The sequence below is a fragment of the Suncus etruscus genome, chromosome 1 (assembly GCF_024139225.1).
Source record: "Suncus etruscus isolate mSunEtr1 chromosome 1, mSunEtr1.pri.cur, whole genome shotgun sequence".
Taxonomy (NCBI): Eukaryota; Metazoa; Chordata; class Mammalia; order Eulipotyphla; family Soricidae; genus Suncus; species Suncus etruscus.
This window is the reverse complement of record NC_064848.1, coordinates 125795608-125816553: the sequence shown is the minus strand read 5'-3', so window position 1 is coordinate 125816553 and position 20946 is coordinate 125795608. Positions and strand designations below refer to the sequence as shown.

Sequence of the window (20946 nt, the reverse complement as noted above, 5' to 3'; positions counted from 1 at the left end):
ACATCAGTTCACACCAAAGAGAATGGTCCATATCACAAAGACTAGAAGGTTTGTAGACTGGTATAACCATCTATAGATAATTTTTAGAGTTCAGAAAAAAAGAAACATTTATGACTCAGCTCTGGAAAATATAAAACACTAAATTTGATATGATATTTTGCACCCCTGTATTCATTGCAACATTATGCACTATAGTCAAATTCATGGAATCCAGCCTAACTGCCAATCAACAAAGATGTCTGGATAAACTTGCTATATATACTCAATGAAATATTTTTTTTTGCTATTTGAAAGAGACAAAATACTGTCTTATATTGGGGTGGAGACCAGAGGAGACAGTACAGTAGATATAACACTTGCCTTGCACATTCCCAACCTGAGTCGGATCCCAGATACCCCATATAATCCCCCAAGCACCTCCAAGAGTGAACACTGAAAGCAAAGCCAGGAATGAGCCCTGAGTACTGCCAGGTATGACCTCAAACAAAAATAAATACTTTTTTTATACAAATTAGATTAATTTTGATGTGGTTACACTAAATGATATAAATATGGATATCAAAGATAATTCCACCCATTTGTGAATTATTAAAAAAACAAACTGGCAGAACTAATTTAATTCCTAGGCAGAATGAAAACTATGGTTGCTACCAAAAGAAAATAGAGAGTGGAGCAAAAGTGATCAGAGACATCTTTTAGCTGATGAGATGGCACTGAGCATTGATGAAGGATGATGAGAATTATACATATATAGAGGTATGAACTGAACCTCTGAAATTCCCTAATATTGTAAACCAACAAATCAACTAAAAATATTTTAAAATGAAATAAAGTGACAATCAGTCTCATTGAAACCATAATCTATAACTATCCAATTCACTTCATTACATTAACTCTACTTAAAAGATATGGCCACATACATACACAAAACTACCACCACACAACCGAAACAGTTTTGAAGAAACCAGAAGCTCTCTAAAGGTATTGGAGCAATAAAACAATGGATAAGGTCCTTGCCTTGCATGCTGCAGATTAAAGTTCAATTCCCAGCATCCCCAAGTCTGCCAAGAGTGATTCCTGAATGCAGAGCCAGAAGTAACCCCTGAGCACTGCTGGGTGTGCCCCACATATAACAAAAGAAGAAAAAGTTTTTTAGGGGCCAGAGCAGTGGCACATGCAGTAAGGCATTTGCCTTGCTTGCACTAACATAGTCTGAACGGCGGTTTGATCCGCCTTTGTCCCATATGGCTCCCTAAGCCAGGAGTGATTTCTGAGCACATAGCCAGGAGTAACCCCTGAGTGTCACCGGGTGTGGTCCAAAAACCAAAAAAAAAAAAAAAAAAAAAGTTTTCTAAAGACAGTATGTCTGTTTTATTCTCTGTTTAGAATGATCTGAACTCAGTTGTTCATTCTTTAGGTCTTCTGACCCAGAGGGAAAATTGTGAATTAATTCTGGTTTCTGCTTTATTAAACCTTATTTTCAACTACAAACTTGAAACAGAAGAAACAATAAAAGTCTGCCTGAGACATTCTCTTACGTTCCTATCGTAAATTAAATCACAATTTTTAAACAATTTCAGCTATATTCAGCAAAAAAATCATGCACAGTGTGTTTTTCAGTACAAATACAACCAGCATAATTTCTAAATTATAAATCCTATTCTCTATGACTGAAAAATATTTTAAATTAAACATTACCTGTACAGTCATCCATAATGAAGCTTTAGGCAGGAAGCCAGGGTTTTCCGGGGGGCAACTCTGCCAGACACAAAATGAAACAGCTCCCTGTCGCAGACTACGTGGAAAGCCTCTGCCATGTGACTTTATGCTCACGCACACTTCGGCTTATCTCAACTCCAGCGGGGGCGCCTTTGCTTGTTTTTGTAGAGTCATCCTTTTCAAGTCTCTCAGGAAAAAACACGATTTCATTCCTATACAATTAGTTTAAAACTGGGCGGGAGGGAGGTGGCTGCAGGGAGAATCAATTCTCTTCTTTAAGAGAAAAGCACACAAAATAGCCATCTTGGTGCTCGTTATTACAAATCCATCACCGTAAAGAAACCAAGTCCAAATTTTCAGGAAGACTATCCTCTCATTCTGTTCACTCATTCAAAAGCAGCCGCGTTTGAATGAGTTGGAATAGATTTGATTAAGCAATCCTAATAAAGGGCAAAGAAAAAAATCCTTTGAGGTTTATCTAAAACCTTTAACACCCAAGTAAGCCTGGTAATAGGTATCAGAAGCAAGAGCCCTCCGGTCACTGATGAGACAAAGACTATCTGACGTAATCCTGAACGTCACACTGACACATCATTTAAGCCTCTTTGCCACCATTGCCATAGTTTCTGTCTGGAGTATGTCCTGGTTAAAACTTTAACAAAGGCTACTTCATCTTGATATAACTATTCACCTTGCTGAGCAACAACAAATAATATATAATACGTGATATATATCATACATAACATATAATATATAATATAATATAATTATATATACAACAAATAAATAATATATTTAACTTGATCATCTCTTTTCTTCTGGTTGGAAACTTTCCAGCTTAAAGATATATTACATATTCCCCAAATTTGCAACTACTTTGAGGAAGGTAAAACATTGATTGTTTTAAAATGGTTTTGTTTGAATGACATATTCTGTTCTGCTCTCATTTTGCCATTTTCCTTTACATTCAGCTTAAGATGACAAAATTGATAACATTTTTCATGTTTTAATATGCTTAGTAAAACACAATCTACTAAGCTAAATTTTAACAGATAACCTTAATGATTTTATTAAATACTGAGATAGCCACTTAACATATGGAGATCCCATTAATGTATTAGCAGTTCTGCTAGCAGTTCAAAAGCTCTAAATCCCAACAGCCTTGTCTGTCACAGTTACTAAGCAGCCCTATCACATTTCTTGGGCCTTTACTCTCTTTATCTTTGAGTAAGGTTTCTACCTTCTAAAATTTTGCTGTATTTCTACCTTGTGATTAAGATGTGAAAATGGCAAAACACATCAAAATAAGAAGTGTCTTAATTTCTACTGGCTTACAAATATATGGAAACATCCAGAGCTATGACCAGATGTCAAATGAAATTATATTTTATGACTCTCAAAACTGAGTGTTATTAGAATGAATTCTTAGTGTTTACCTAACCATTTACATAGCATTAGTAGTTGTCTTACTTTTGTCCTTCTTTATAACTCTCTTTTAACCACAAATATTTTTAAAAAACTTCATTTTTTAACCAAATGATAACATAATAAAAAAATCTAACTTAGAAAGTATTAGATGGTACAGAAGTTAGGACTCAGGCTTTAAACCAGTAAAGACTTACATAAGTCAAAATTTAGCCATGCATTAGCTAACTAATCTTAATTTTTTTTAATCTCTGAGCCTTAGTTTCTTCATAAACTAAGTGACAAGGAGCATTAATCATCAAATCTAGGACAGAATAATAACTGATAGTTATAAAGGATTTAATGAAAGTTGGAGAATAGTACAGTGTGTAAGGTGTTTGCCTTGCACATAGTTGACTTGGCTTCCATCCCACATGGTCCCCAGAACCCCACCATGAGTGATCCCTAGGCACAGGCAGAGCCAGGTGTAAGCTCTGAAGCACAGCGGGGTGGGACTCCAGAAAAAAAATTTAAGTAAAGAAGTTTTTTAAATGTTGATTAGGTCTATTCTTCTAATAAACCCAATTCTGCAGTATGTTAAATATTTAGGTTCAGAGTTTAGAAAATTTTTCTTCCAACATAGGAAAAGATTCATCAGAGAAAAAGAATGAAAGTTACTGAAAGTTAAAATACTGTTTAAAGTTAATGTGATAGCTTTCACTGACAGTTGTATAGGCCAGTTAAACAGAAATAAGTATTCAAATGCAGAAAGTTTTAACCTTTTCAAGACCCATTGTGATTATAAAGTTATGACCATAAAAAGGGGCTGGACACCTCCCTGCCACCCTCACCAATCACTGAGTCTGTCTCCCTCTGCTTCTCAGTTCCCTAAACCGATACAGTAGATGCTAATCTTTTTTTTTTTTTTTTTTTTTTTAGGGGGACCACATCCTACAGCACTCAGGAATTACTCCTGGCTCAGCACTTAGAAATCACTCCTGGCAGGTTGGGAGGACCGTATAGGATGCCGGAGATCGAACCTGAGTCCATCTTCGGTCGTCCACATGCAAGGCAAAATGCCCTACCAAAGTGGTATCACTCTGGCCCCAGTAGATGTTTTTGTTTTTGGGTCACATCCAGCATCACTCAGGAGTTACGCCTGGCTCTATGCTCAGACATCGCTCTTGGCAGGCTTGGGGCCCATATGGGTTGCAGGGATTCAAAACGAAGACCTTCTGCATGAAAGGCAAATGCCTTACCTCCATGCTATCTCTCGGGCCCCTGGCCCCAGTAGATGTTAATCTTGCTAAAGGGTTGGAGCAGATTCCTCTAAAATCTCCCTGGATGTTTGTTCTTGTTAAACTCTACTACCTCTCTGTAATCTTAGATATTAACCCCTTATCAATAGAAAATCATCACTGGGGTTGGAACACTATATGACTAAAACTCAACTATCAACAACTTTTAACTCTGTATCACATGGTGATGTAATTAAAAAATTAAAAACAATACTAAAAAATGCCTACCTCAAGAGAACCTTCAGCTATGTCTCTCTGCCTTCCTCACCCTATCCCACAGATGGGACTACCAGGTGTACCTAGATGAACCCTGTTCCTGGTGAACATCATTTTACATTCTTCCCAACATGCAGTAACAAGGGAAGGCAGAATTTTTTCTTTGATCTCCTGTAGTAGCCACTGGCCCAAGCTACTGTCCTAGCACTAAGTAACTGATTTAACCAGAGCCCTCATTGTATCCCTGAACTGTCGGGTTGATCAGCTTTCACCCTAAACTATAATGGTCATGTCAATCTTCACCCTTAACAAAGATGACTTCCTCTTTTACATGTCAAAGACCTACCTAGGTATGCAGAACTTCTAAAAAGGTTCTTTACCTTAGTTCCCCACCATGACCCATGCGGGTGGTTTTAACTTCCCAATAAATATTGCCGTCCTAGCATGCCTCTTCCTCATGCTCCACATGATAGAAAGATCCCATAAAAGCCAGGGGAACTTGTATAAATCCATATGGCATAACTGTTGTTCCTTTCCAGACAGAGATTCATAAATACAAAAAACCCTGAAATTTCATAGAAATAACTTCTGAAGGGACAGAGATAATACAGGGGTTATGATGCTTGTCTTATAGGCACAAGACCAAGTGAAATCCTCAGAACCACATATGACCCCTTGAGCACCATTAAGCACAGCCAGGTATGGTCCAGCTCCTTCCCAACAATCCCTCTTCCTCAGCAAGGTAAAACTAAAATGAAGAGTTGAAAGCACTGGAGAAGTTATGAGCTTCAAGTGTTTGCTTTCAGGTTAGACACCCAGCAGCACATATGAGCTACTAAGCACAGAGCCAGGGGGAAGCTCTAAGCACCACTGGGTGTGTCCCCAAATACCCAAAAGTAAAAAAAAAAAAAAATTCTAAAAGAACTGATGAAGACAGTATGTATGAAAAGGCTCACAGCCTGGTGGAATTCATAGGGAAGAATCCATATCGTGTACAATAAGGAAAATAAGCGGCTATGTGAAAGGGGAGGAGTAAGCAGATCTTCTCTGAACCAGACACTCAAAATTCCTCCTGGCAAGGGTCTCCCATAAGTTTATCAGCTAGTGGGCAAGGAATGTTCTTATCTAATATAATCCTGCTTCTCTAACTCCAGTGTGCTGAGAGAAATGACGTCAAACTGCTCACTTGTTTGCTATGGATATGAATGAATCACCCGAACTAAACCCAGGTAGACACAATTAATGAAGTTGCTTCCTGAGAAAACGCTGGTGTCTCTGTCTTTTACTATAATATGTGGCAACGTGGATCACTTTCTTATGGTAAAAAGATCTGGCTACCAGTAGTAGAGCTTAGAGAGTACAGGCCAGAAGTGGGCTGCATTCTAGCAGAGTCTGAGATATAGCTCCCTTGTTTCTCCCTATATTATAGCTTTCCATAAAGTAAAGCTTGTGAAGACCCACTTCCTTTTACCCTCTCCAGGACAGGAGTAGCATTGTTTCCACTTGCCTCCCCCACTTATACCCAAAAAATGGGCTTTGTATTAATATCTCATATCATATTGCCAATTCCCCCGGATAACTGGCTTATTATACATTTTAAAACTGCAGGGTTAGATTATAATTTTCTCCATATCTCAAAAATAATAGCATATGGGTTGAGGCTTTTGCCTTTTTTTGCACATGGCCAACCCTAGTTCAATCCTGACATCCCATATGGTATGACCTATCATGACCAACAATAATCACAGAGTGCAGAATCAAAAGTAATTCCTGGAGGGGGGGGTTAAAAAAAAATTCCTGAACATAGCCAGGTACTGTGTTCAAAAAAAAATTAACTTTTCCTTCAAAAATCTTTATCACCCTCCTCACTTAAAGTTGGAAGTTCTTAATGTTATGGGTCATCCTAACTTGTTCTTTCTATTAAGTCAGGACAAGCTTTACTGATGACGTTATTGCTCTTCCTGGTTTCTTACCAACCACTCAAGTCAGCTTCTGTTTCTGCATTTCCTTTTCAGATACCATGATGTTTCGCTGGCTTTGCTTACAGAACCCATGGCCAATCTATGACTCAAGCTATCAAGAAGATTCTACTGCAAAAAGTTATTTGAAATCGAGGAGATTCAAAGTGCTCCCAACTCCTATCTTGAGTTCTACCCTCCAAACCTTTTCAGTAAGGAAAGAGAAAATAAGCAAGACCAATTAAATAATAAAACATTCCTGTGTAATGAGAGCATTCAACTTAATACTATAACCTATACCATTACTTTTTTTTTTTTTTTTTTTTTTGGCTTTTGGGCCAAACTCTGTAACGCTCAGGGGTTACTTCTGGCTATGCGCTCAGAAATTGCTCCTGGCTTGGGGAATCATATGGGACACCGGGGGATTGAACTGTGGTCGGTCCTAGGCTAGCGCGGGCAAAGCAGACACCTTACAGCTTGTGCCACCACTTCAGCCCCTAGACCAAAACATTTTCTTTTTGTTTGTTTGTTTTTTGGGTCACACCTGGCAGTGCTCAGGGGTTACTCCTGGCTCTACGCTCAGAAATCACTCTTGGCAGGCCCAGGGGACCATATGGGATGCCAGGATTCAAACTACTTTCCTTTTGCATACAAGGCAAATGCCTTACTTCCATGCTATCTCTCCGCCCTAAGACCAATACATTTTTAATCCAGTCTGAAATCAACCTCAGCAAGTATGGAAACTTAATTATGACTAAAGTTATATTAAAACTTATTATATGCCTCTCCAATATTTTGGCCCACAATGGAGATGTGCAGGTATAAGCCCAGGTAGTCCTTGAGGGACTGTATCTGATGCTGAAAATCACGGGGTTGGCTGCATTGCAAGGCAAATACCATACTTCTTCCTGCATTATCTTTTCAGTCATTCTTGGGGGACCGACCATATGAGGTGCCGGGGGATGGAACCACAGTCCGACCTAGGCTAGTGCAGGCAAGGCAGACATCTTACCCCTTGTGCCACCACTCCGGTCCCCTGGCATTTCACTTTTAGAGTTCTTCACCTCTATGTCCCACTTTTCCCTATTAATAGGGCAATAACGCTGTTTTTGATAATAACAGAAATGATATATACTGAATAGTGTATAAGAACTGATGTCTTTGGGAAGATAAACCTGCAACACAGATGTTGGGTCTGAAAAACAGCTCACATTGATGCACCATGGGGCACATGGTCAATAGGAATATGATTCCAACAAGAAAAAGAGTCCTAAGACCAGCTATATAACAATGTGGTTGTTAATGTTAGTGCAACCAAAATGTTTATTTTATTTTATTGGGGGGGGAGAGTCATAACAGGTGGCGCTCATGGGTACTCCATGACTCTGAACTCAAAAACCGCTCCTGGCAGGCACAAGGAACCATATAGGATGCTGGAATTTGAACCACTACCATTCTGGGTCAGCTAATTACAAGACAAATGCCCTACTGCTGTGCTGTCTCTCTGGCCCCCAAAATATTTATTTTAAAACTATATGTGTGATAAATTATATGCATATCTTACCAGATTTAAATTTTTCAACAAATTCTATTTTAAACACTATATTCTATTACTACCAACTAGTGGCAGCATCCCTAAAATCAAAGAACAATAACTACAAAAGAAAGGGTCATTGCTGAAACTTAAGAAATGTGAGTAGGGGCCTAAGATCCAATAGTATAAAGGGAAGGACACATGCCTTGTTCAATGCCAACCCAGGTTTGACACCCACAACCTATAAGGTCCCCTAAACACTGCCAGGAGTGATCTCTGAGCACAGAGCCAGGAGTCATCCCTAAAAATTATATGTGTGATCCCAAACCCAAAAATTAAGAAATAGAAGATATAAGTAAATGGGTAAGCAAATAATAACAATGATTTGCCTAATCAGTGAGATATACTTCAGGACCTAAAAGATTCAGGGCTCACAGTCAATATTTACTAGATTATTACCTCTAACTTTTCCACTTAAAGTCTCTAAAATGTATCAAGTTATGGCCTATGTATTTGCTTATGCTTAAAAAAAAAAACAAAAAACAGTGCTACTGTGGTTTAATGTGTGAAATACCTGACTATTGGTCATCAGGAAAGAGTAGGGTAAGGGAATAGTGGCCCAAAGGACTAAGTTAGAACCTGGCACCTTCCCCCTATCCTCCCAACATTGAAGTGTGCATCCTGAGAGGTCTTTCCAGCATGGCTAGGTGCCCACTGTTTCTTGGTACCACAGGGCTTAGTGCTGTATTGATAGTAGTATTCCCCTGGGATGCCTGAACACTGTTTCTGAGGCTATCAAAATAAAATTTAATTAAAAATGTAAGTAGAGGGGCAGGATCGATGGCGCAGCAGTAGGGCATTTGCCTTACATGTGCTAACCTAGGATGGAATACGGTTCGATCCCCAGGCGTCCCATATGGTTCCCCAAGCCATGAGAATTTCTGAGTGCAAAGCCAGGAGGATGTATATATCTATATATACATATATATATGTGTGTATATACATATATATACACACACATATACATATATAGCCATATATATGTATAGGAACTGCACAGCGGTAGGAAGTTTGCCTTGCATGCAGCCAACCCAAGACAAACCCAGATTTGATCCCTGGCATCTCATATGGGCTCCTGAATCTTCCAGGAGCAATTTCTGAGCACAAACTCAGGAGTAACCCCTGAGCGCCAGCCACCAAGTGTAGCCCATAAACCAAAAAGAGAGAGAGGAGAGAGGGAGAGAGAGAGAGAGAGAGAGAGAGAGAGAGAGAGAGAGAGTGTATGAGAGTATGTGTGTATGTGTGTGTGTGTCTGTGTGTGTGTAGAAAACAGTAGCAAATATTTGTCCTTTACTACATCATTCTTTATATGATATTTCATCAATTCAATTTAGATTATTTTCCCAGAACATTTTTTAGCAGAAACATACCCTACACTTTTCATGAACATTAACTATTTTTAAATTGATATCTGGGAGTTCAGCATACTGTGTCTTAAAACAGTGTTTCATGTTAGTCACTTTTTCCATGGTCTATCAGCACTTGAACAGGAAGTGAGGTATGCAAAAAAGGAACCAGATCTCATGTCCCTTAACATTTCAGATAATCTGATCTACATAACAAAACATGAGAATTGGATGTTCTCAAATGAATGACAGCACCCAATATAAAAAAAGAGAAAATAAAACCAGGATGATATGTTTGTCTCCTATTATTACAGAGATAATTGAAGAAAAGTGAACTGAAACTGGGGCTAGATTTAAATCAAAGTTTTAAGATTTTCCTGCTCTGGACAATATTAGAATAACAATTGTTTTTATAGTTACATATATGAATTACAAACATGGAAGGGAGGAAGGGAGGGAGGGAAGGATGGAGGAGAAAAAAAAAAGAAGAGAAGAAAGAAGAAAGAAAGAAAGAAAGAAAGAAAGAAAGAAAGAAAGAAAGAAAGAAAGAAAGAAAGAAAGAAAGAAAGAAAGAAAGAAAGAAAGAAAGAAAGAAAGAAAGAAAGAAAGAAAGGAGGGAGGGAGGGAGGGAGGGAGGGAGGGAGGGAGGGAGGGAGGGAGGGAGGGAGGGAGGGGGGGGGGGGGGAGGGAGGGGAGGAGGGAGGGAGGGAGGGAGGGAGGGAGGGAGGGAGGGAGGGAGGGAGGGAGGGAGGGAGGGAGGGAGGGAGGGAGGAGGGAGGAGGGAGGGAGGGAGGGAGGAGGGAGGGAGGGAGGGAGGGAGGGAGGGAAGGAAGGAGGAAGGAAGGAAGGAAGGAAGGAAGGAAGGAAGGAAGGAAAAAAGAGAAAAAGAAAAAAGCATAAATGAAATGAGTATGTTTGAGATACTAATGCTATGGCAGAAACTTTCAATCGTTATATTTTCACCATCTTTTGTTTTGTTTTGGGGCCACAACTGGCGGTGTTCAGAGGTTATTCCTGCTCTGCACTCACAAATCATTCCTGGCAGTTTGGGGATCGAACCATGGTCCATCCTGGCCACAAGCAAGGAAAACGCCCTACCAATGTGCTATCATTCCACCTTCGCTCTCTCTCTTTTTTTTTTTTTGGCATATTCACCATCATTTTTTGCCATAAAACAATGATGGACTTGACAATAAAAAGGCATGCGAAATTTAGTTTAAAAACTAAATCATTAAAAATTTCTCTTTCACCAGAGTTAGAAAAATTTCTTATGACTGCTCACTGCTTCTCAGCAGACCCAGCACATTTCTAAATTAACAAAGATAACTAGGTCTCCAGAGACCATGAATAGCATAATGAAATGATAAAATTTTGAGCCAAATGGATAAAACAAAAAAAAAAAAAACAAGGTCAAAGATCCCTTACACTATTTCTCAAGAATTCTGATTATCGTTGTCCAAGAAATCATTTTCTAGACACTGTTTTTACTGTTATATTTCCCAAGTCAATAATTTCTCATCTCACTCAAGTTATTCTGTCAAAATTATATTATCTCTCCAATTCATAATTTATGTGAACATATATAAGTTTTTATAAAAGGAAGAAGAAAAACAAATACAATCTCTATTAAGATAACAGATTTTTCAGGGGCTAGAGAGATGGCACAATAGTCTTAGTTCATGCTTTGTATACAGAACACCTAGGTTCTGTTCTTTTTTTTTTTTTTTTTGGTTTTGGTTTTGGGGCCACACCCGACGATGCTCAGGGGTTACTCCTGGCTGTCTGTTCAGAAATAGCTCCTGGCAGGCACAGGGGACCATAAGGGACACCGGGATTCGAACCAACCACCTTTGGTCCTGGATCGGCTGCTTGCAAGGCAAACGCCACTGTGCTATCTCTCCGGGCCCTAGGTTCTGTTCTTGGCACCAGATAATCTCCCCCAAGCACATACAGGAATAATCTCCTAAACATCAGAAATAGTTCTGGAATACAGAAGAAAAAAAACCAAAAACAAAACCCACACACCTTTCAGTTTTAAAGGTATACAGATAATGGCAACTAAAAACGAAGGTGATATATCTGATATTGTAGTCACTTACGAAGACATGAATGGAATCAGCAGCAATTATAACCCATTGATAATCTATTAAAATTTTTTTCCTATAGAACATCTTTTTCAAAGCCTTTCCATGAAGTACACCAAAGAAAAAACAAGTGTATAATTATTAAAATATAACTCACCAAATGTAGCTGAACCTGAGAAAAAGATTTTGTTACTGATTTGCACCATTTTTTTCTTTCAGTGGTTCACAATGAGGAAATTCAGCTTATAACACTCACACATTCCTTGCTTTAATGAGCTAGCAAATATGTTGTATGCTTAATCAATTTGAAATATATTACAATAAAAAGATATGGTATCAATTGTAATAAAAAAAAACTTGAAATGTAACTGAATGCTTTAGGAAAAAAATTATTTCCTTAAAAACTGATACTCTTACTTGATCTCCAGAAGAAATACCGTATTTTCCGGCATATAAGACGACTTTTGAAACAAAAAAAAGTCAACCGAAAATTGAGAGTCATCTTATACACCGAGTATATCCTGAAAAATGTTTCAATATGCCGCTAAACGAAAATTGTCTGAATATTGCCACAAAACAAATTTTCCAACTCAATCTTGCACCAATCACTGCTAGGCTGCTCGGACCACCTCTAACTCAGCCAATCCAAGCAGGCTTTTTATGCATGCAAATTAGACAACGTTCTGGACCCGAATCTACACTGTAAAAAGCCTGCTCAGATTGGCCAGAGTCAGAGAGAAAGTCTATTACAGTATAACCTTTTTGAACCTTTGCTTGTTGTGATTGGCTCACTGTGGAAGATACAGTTGCAGCACAGGAACATTCTGCCTTGTACAGCAAATATAGGCCTAAACCTATGTTTTAACTGTAAAATTAGGGGTCGTCTTGTACACCGGAAAATACGGAATGTCAATAAAAAGTAATCGTAGGTTCTCATATTCCTTCCTTCCTTCCTTCCTTCCTTCCTTCCTTCCTTCCTTCCTTCCTTCCTTCCTTCCTTCCTTCCTTCCTTCCTTCCTTCCTTCTTTCTTTGTTGTTGTTTTTTTTGCTTTTGGGGCCACATCCGGTGACATGCAGGGGTTACTCCTGGCTATACACTCAGAAAATGCTCCTGGCTTGGGGACCATATGGGATGCCAGGGGATCAAACCTTGGTCTGTACTAGGTTAGCGTATGCAAAGCAAACGTTCTACTGCTTGCACCACTGCTCCAGCCCCCAGGTTCTCATATACTTTTAAAATATTTTGGTTTTAGGCAAAAAAAGGATATATCAGTTTATAATCTGCAAGAACAAGATAAGGCGTCTGACATTACTGAGGCATTCATGGAGAAAATAAGCAAGACTGATTTCCTTTAAACACACACCCCCATATTGACACTATTGCAGTCATCAGTTAATCACCCATAGTTACCAAAAAAAAAACTGAAACACTTTTTTTAACACTCGTGTTCAGGGATGGGCTGAACATATGCTTTGCATGTAGGTGGTCTGGGTTCCATCTCTGGCATAAAATAATGCCCAAGCACTAAAGAACTAAGCACAGAGCCAGGATATGTTCAGTACGGCTGAGTATGTTCACTTACTAATACCAAACCTTTCCCCCAAATTTAGTTCAAGAATAATGTTGAAAGCCACAAGGCACTTAATCTAAATAGAATGCTTTTGAAAGCATCATCACCTGTTCCCTACAACTGTGCTGCAAGCGGCTTCTGTCTTGCAGCGCCAGTGGGATTTCAGTGAATCCACTTCAAGGAGAGCGAGTTGCCCAGACTAGCCTATAGAACATATTGAAAAAATGACGACCACACATGAAGTATGGGGACTCACGTCTTATGAGCGTGCGACACGTTTAATTTTTTTGAGCAGGGGAATTTATAGGGGTAAAATTAGCCAGAGGTAAAGAATAATTATAATCACAAAGCATAGTACAGCAGTAACAATACCTAAACTATGGGTGTGACTTTAAAAATTCTAAGTTACGGGGCCGGAGAGATAGCATGGAGGTAGAGCGTTTGCCTTTCATGCAGGAGGTCATCGGTTCGAATCCCGGCGTCCCATATGGTCCCCCGTGCCTGCCAGGAGCAATTTCTGAGCCTGGAGCCAGGAATAACCCCTGAGCACTGCCGGGTGTGACCCAAAAACCACAAAAAAAAAAAAAAAAATTCTAAGTTACAAGAGAGAAGGTTACACTCAAGGCGACTCTTTGCAAGCTTACTTCAAATGCAAAATCAGGATTAGGAGGAAGTAGGAAATATCTAGAAACTTGATCTTTCTGGGCTTTCTATTGTTTTAGACAGGGGTCCTCAAACTTTTTAAACAGGGGGCCAGTTCACTGTCCTTCAGACTGTTGGAGGGCCAGATTATAGTAAAAACATAAATTATGAACAAATTTCTATGCACACTGTATATATCTTATTTAGAAGTGAAGAAACAAATGGGAATAAATACAATATGTGGCCCGTGGGCTGTAGTTTGAAGACCCCTGTTTTAGAAGTTAAGTAAAGAGAGGAGCCAAATCCCCAAAAATGAGTTTCCCTATTTCTTTTTTTTAAGGGCAAGTTTTTTTTTAATATTTTTATTTAAACATCTTGATTACAAATATGGTTGTGATTAGGTTTCAGTTATGTAAAGAACACCCCCCCTTCACCAGTGCAACATTCCTACCACCAATGTCCCAAATCTCCCTCCATCCCACCCCACCCCCACCTGTACTCCAGACAGGCTTTCCAGTTCCCTCATTCATTCACATGATTATGGTAGTTCTCAGAGTAGTTATTTCTATAACTGCACTCACCACTCTTTGTGGTGAGCTTCTTGAAATGAGCTGGAAGTTCCAGCCCTCCTCTCATTGTCTCTGAGGATTGTTGCAAACGTGACTGTTATTTTTCTTTTTTCTTTTTTTTTTTTTTTTTTTTTGGTTTTTGGGCCACACCCAGTGGTGCTCAGGGGTTACTCCTGGCTGTCTGCTCAGAAATAGCTCCTGGCAGGCACGGGGGACTATATGGGACACCAGGATTTGAACCAACCACCTTTGGTCCTGGATCGGCTGCTTGCAAGGCAAACACCACTGTGCTATCTCCCCGGGCCCTGTTATTTTTCTTAAAACCCATAGATGAGTGAGACTATTCTACATCTATCTCTCTCCCTCTGACTTATTTCACTCAGCATGATAGATTCCATGTATATCCATGTATAGGAAAATTTCATGACTTCATCTCTCCTGACAGCTGCATAATATTCCATTGTGTATATGTACCACAATTTCTTTAGCCATTCATCAGTTGAAGGGCATCTTGGTTGTTTCCAGAGTCTGGCTATTGTGAATAGTGCTGCAATAAATGTAGGTGTGAGGAAGGGATTTTTGTATTGTATTCTTGTGTTCCTAGGGTATATCCCTAGGAGTGGGATAGCTGGGTCGAATGGAGGCTCAATTTCCAATTTTTGGAGGAATCTCCATATCGCTTTCCATATAGGTTGGACTAGATGGCATTCTCACCAGCAGTGGATAAGATTCCTTTCTCTCCACATCCTCGCCAGCACTGATGGTTCTCATTCTTTGTGATGTGTGCCAATCTCTGTGGTGTGAGATGGTATCTCATTGTTGTTTTGATTTGCATCTCCCTGATGGTTAGTGATGAGGAGCATTTTTTCATGTACCTTTTGGCCATTTGTACTTCTTTTTTTATCAAAGTGTCTGTTCATTTCTTCTACCCATTTCTTGATGGAATTCGATGTTTTTTTTCTTGTAAAGTTCTGTCAGTGCCCTGTATATTTTGGATATTAGCCCCTTATCTGATGGGTATTGGGTGAACAATTTCTCCCATATGGTGGGTGGCTCTTGTATTCTGGGCACTATTTCTTTTGAGGTGCAGAAGCTTCTCAGCTTAATGTATTCCCATCTGTTTATCTCTGTTTCCACTTGTTTGGAAAGTGCAATTTCCTCCCTGAAGATGCCTTTAGTCTCAATGTCATGAAGTGTTTTACCTACATGTTGTTCTATATATCTTATGGTATCAGGTCTAATATCAAAGTTTTTAATCCATTTGGATTTTATCTCCGTACAGGATGTTAACTGAGGGTCTATGTTTGCTTTTTTGCAAGTGGCTAACAGTTCTGCCAGCACCATTTGTTTGAAGAGGTTTTCCCCACTCCACTTAGGATTTCTTGCTCCTTTGTCAAAAATTAGGTGCTTGTATGTCTGGGGAACATTCTCTGAGAACTCAAACCTATTCCACTGATCTGAGGGTCTGTCTTTATTCCTACACCACGCTGTTTTGATAACTATTGCTTTTAGTACAGTTTGAAGTTGGGGAAAGTAATGCCTCCCATATTCCTTTTCCCTAGGAGTGCTTTAGCTATTCGAGGTGTTTATTGTTCCAGATGAACTTCATAAGTGTTTAATCTACTTCTTTGAAGAATGTCATGGGTATCTTTAGAGTGATTGCATTAAATCTGTATAATGTTTTGGGGAGTATTGCCATTTTAATGATGTTAATCCTGCCAATCCATGAGCAGGGTATGTGTTTCCATTTCCATGTGTCTTCTCTTATTTCTTGGGAGTTTCCCTATTTCTAAAGGAGGGTCAATAGTCAAGATCTGCATTCTGGTTACACCCTTGATTACCAGAAAATGCAAGGACATATTTGAAAAAGAGACAAAAAGTGTTGTCTTTGCTTTTAGCGCTGGCTATGTCCAGAAAAGGGGTTCTCAAACTTTGGTGCTGGAATTTCTGAGCCAAATTATTTGATAGAGGCCATTATTTTGCCTGATATATACAAAGGAGAGATAGTCAAATGCTGGCTGAAAATGTAATGCCAGGCATCTCTTTGGAAATTCCTCAACCATCCACGCAGGGGAAAAAAGGCGTCCACAGTGGGCCTTTTGAGGAACCCCATGGGGCTTAAATTAGTTCTACCCACCAGGAAAATCTGAGGATATATCTGGTGGGCTGAGCCCCTCTAAAAGCTTAGGTATGCCCTGGCACAACTGGATCATCTTTACTTACTAGTAGATCTCTGTAACTCTGGCAGACATAAGGTCTATTTTTCCCTACACATTTATTAACTAAAAGTGTCCTTTCCAATAAAACAAGAGATCTGAGTTCCAAGAACCATTAGAGCAAAGAGCAATAAACTCATCCAACTACATTTAGCATTGATAGCTTTCTGTTCTACAGTTCTATCAGAAACAAGGTGGCCTTTACATTTGGAAATCTATTCTATAAATAAATGCATGCTATAAGCTATTTGACTCATTTATTTGTCTTTAAGGTAGATATGAGTGTATACTGCATGAGAGTTCAGCTGAAGATGATGAGATTGCCAGCTTTCTCCATTTATTTGCAAAACAGGTTTGTACTCATCCATGCATTTTTATGTATACTAGATAAGGTGCCAATTTCACTGCTTCTGTCAAATGTCAACATTTCTTCCCTTTTCAACATCAGCATCCAAAAGTTCTAGTAGGTGATTTTTACTGAAAAGAAATCCTAAATTTACAACTCATAAGATAAAATAACTTTTAAAAATTGCATAGCTGGGGCCGGTGTGGTGGTACTAGAGGTGAGGTGTCTGCCTTGCCAGTGCTAGCCTAGGACGGACCGCGGTTCGATCCCCCGGCTTCCCATATGGTCCCCCAAGCCAGGAGCGACTTCTGAGCACATAGCCAGGAGTAACCCCTGAGCATTACCAGGTGTGGCCAAAAAAAAAGAAAAAAAAAACAAAAAACAAAAAAAAATTGCATAGCTACTACAGACTATTTTCCTGAGAAAAGAGTTTTTGAGATAAAATCATGAATGTCTTATATATATATTGCATATTAATTCTTTAACATATGTGTGCAATTATTTTCTCCCAGTGAGGTGTCACCTCACACCAGTGAGAATGGCTCATATCAGAAAGAACAAGAAAAGCCTGCAAGGATGGGGATGTAGTAAAAAAAGGAACTCTTCATGCACTGCTGGTGGAAATTATGTCTAGTTCAGCCCTTATGGAAAACATTCTTGAGACCCTTCAAAAAACTAAGAGCTTCCATACAATCCAGCAACTCCAATATTTAGTATCTACCCACAAGAAACTAAATATTCATTCAAAAAGATAAATAAAACACCTATGTTCATTGTAGTACATGTGTGGTAGAATATCCAGAATATGGAAACAATACAGATGTCCAACAACAGTTGAGGGGGTAATAAAGATGTGAAACACACATACACACACAATGGAATACTACTCAGCACAAGAAATGATGAAATCATGCAGTTCACTATAACACTGATGGAACTGGAGGAGCATCTGTTAAATTAAGTCAGAAGAACACGATCAAGAACTAAAGCTCATTAATCATTAGTATTCAGAATAAAATGTCTAGTGAATGGTAAGTAGCAAAGATAGACAAAACACTAAATCTAGAATACAGTAACAATAAAGCCTAATAAAGAGAGAAATGGAGGATGAAGTAAGAAGAGGTCTAGAAGTAATACAGGGGCCAGTGTCAGAGGCTGTGGGTCCCATGAGGAAATAGAGGTAAAGTATCTGTATATATCTAATCCGGCTAGACCCAATGCTACTGGAGCAAGGTTCCCAAACTATAACTGAAGTTTAAAATGTAACTGTCCTAGGTTCAGAGAGATAGGACAGTGGGCAAGGTGAGTGTCTTGTTTCAATTCCCAGCACCCCTATAATTCCTGGCACCCTCACCATAAGTCATTCCGGAGCACAGAGGCAGGTGTAAGCCCTGAGTTCCACCAGGCATGGCCCAAGTATCAATCAATAAAAAGTATCTGTCAAGGAGTCAGGCTGGGAGATTTGAAGAATTTGGGTCAGTAGTAGAGGGATGGGTACATGGAGTGGTGACACTAGACAGGGGAACATTGTATGGCTGAAATCACATTTTAAACAACAATGTAATTTAGGCCAGAGAGATAGCACAGCAGCTTAATGTAGCCATGTTGGTTCCTCCTACACCAGCAGACATGGCCCAGGTAGACAATAAGCACTGCCAGGCCCTCTAACAGGCCCTGTTAGAAGTAGGCTTTGAGCACCTAAGAACTGCTTAGACATTACAACACCAACCACAACTACAATATGACACCATGTTGATTAAAACCTATGTAATGAATTTGTTCCTTTACACAAATTTAGAGCTAGATTCTACATTTCTAGTTCTAATCTAATTAGAATGAAATTCTAATTTAGAATCTCTCACAAGCATTAGAATCAACATAATGAATTTATTCTCTTACACAAAGTATCCTAGAAGACGATGTTCATCGGTGTAATAGTACTAAGAAGGCATTTAATCTGTTTCCTACAGATACAAGGGTCAAACTCTGTTTTCATAACAGAGGCAGAATAGACAAATGGAATCTGGAGTCACAGAGGTGTAGATGTCTTTGTGCTCCCCCCAAATCCATGGCTGCTTCATCTTCCAGATGTTCTTCCTTACAAGGTTTTCAGTTTATACGCTTAATGTAATGTCTTTAAAAGGTATTTGCCGAGACTATAAAAATATTTTTCTGCCTCTCTCCTATCTGAAGCTTATGCATTTTGGAAATGTGCCTAAGAGGAGGCTCAGAAAGCTGGACTTCTCCAAGTATTTTATGATGTTTGGTATGTAATGTAAAACATATTTGGTATAAAAATATTTTCTCCCACTCTACTATTTAAAGCAGTAAGATCAGTGCAGTAAAATTTTAATTCCTTGTAGACCATAATTTTCTAAATTTACCAATTTATTAAATTTTTCTAATTTAATAATGACTTAAGATTTCTTTTGTTTATTTTGTGTGTAGGTGCCTGGCTCTGCATATAGGGATCACCCCTGACAAGAGATGGAAAGGGAGGACCATGTACAGAGTAGGAGATAAAACTAGGGTCATAAGTGTGCAAAGCAACTGCCTTACCTGCTGTGTTGTACTATCTAAGTCTTAAAGGTTTCTTATGAGAAATACTTAAAAGGGGGGAAGAGAATACGTCAATCTCAACTAATTTTAAATACATTTCAGCACAGGGATGCCTGAGTTTCATCAATACTACAGCACTAACTGACAGGCTCTGAAAACCTAGGGAAGAAACCCTAGGAACCAAGGCAAGCCAAGGTTCTCACCTGCTCAAGTAAATGGTAGATATTACCATGCAAAGTGGTATTTGTTTGTGGACCAAACCAGCAGTGTTGAGTGGATACACCCTGCTCAATACTCAGGCTTTTACACCAGTGAGAAGTATTAAGGGTGCAAAGAATTAAACTCAGGCCTTGAGTATGCAACACACACAAAATAACCTTTGGTTCACAAAGTGCTTTTGAGTACAATGTTGAAGCACAAAGTCCCTGATGAATACTGTATTTTTCTCATAGCATTCATTTTGCTGTGTAGTTCACAGGGTTAGCTCCTTCTCATTCTTTAAGTCTAGTTTAAATGTCACCTGCTTAGAGACAACCTAACTACCTGCCAACATTCAGAATATAACTCTCGTATTCTCTAGCTCACGTTTTAGTTCTTTCCTGACATTCATCACACTCTAAGGCATTTCTTATGTTAGTTTAGTGTTTCATTACTAGCTTTTCTCACAAAAAGGTCAGTTCCATAAAGACAGTTTATCCTGAGCAAATAACACAATGTCTGGCATAGAGTAGAATCTCAATAGCTGACACAGAACAGTGTTTACTTCTTGCTTCCCAGTTTACTCATATTTTCCTTAACAATAATGCAATATGATTCGTTTAGAGGATCTTAAGGCACTATAGTACAACTGACTGAAAATTCCTCTTATAGAATATCTTCATATCTCCAAGATTTGGGGGACACAAATTGGTAGAGAAGGAAAAAAGAATAATTATATACTGAATTAGTAGTGTACTATAGAGCGATTAAATAATATCCAAATATCGCTGAGGGATTTTTTTTTCACTTTGATTGGCAAAATAAGGTGAAAAAAATCAAAATAATTGAATTGAACCAAGTGACATCCCAATCTCTACAGGTTGATTTAAAAAAATTGATGGAGAATCCTGAAAATAAAAACAAATGGGTTATAAAGAAAACATAGCAAAGATTTTATATTTCTTTAAAAAAGTAATAATACAAGGGCAGAGAGATAGCTCAACTCATCTACCCATTCTTTCCATAGGTCTCCACTCAAGAGTCAGCTCTTGCCATTTAAAACTTCTATATCATCTTCCTGCCCTTCGGTGTTATCTCACCATGGAGGAATTCACTCCCCTCACTTAGCATTCCCTTCTGATCCTAACATAAAGATAATGTTTCTCATGCCTAAAACCCAACTATCAATAACTGTAAATTATGATTCTTTAGTTTTTTTTCCAAGC

The 20946-nt window shown here is 38.8% G+C and overlaps 1 protein-coding gene across 5 annotated transcripts in view; it reads right to left on the bottom strand.

The window, feature by feature from the left end:
* The window catches only part of ST7 (suppression of tumorigenicity 7), a 300688-nt gene that overhangs the window by 234850 nt on the left and 44892 nt on the right, over positions 1-20946 (bottom strand). The window contains exon 1 of one of the 5 annotated variants that reach the window (XM_049771033.1): positions 1699-2179. The exons of the other annotated variants lie outside the window; for them this stretch is intronic. Coding sequence (XP_049626990.1) covers positions 1699-1714 — 16 coding nt within the window. The 5' untranslated portion in view covers positions 1715-2179. Of the gene's footprint in view, positions 1-1698; positions 2180-20946 lie in introns of those variants that run through there. 5 annotated transcript variants of the gene reach the window in all.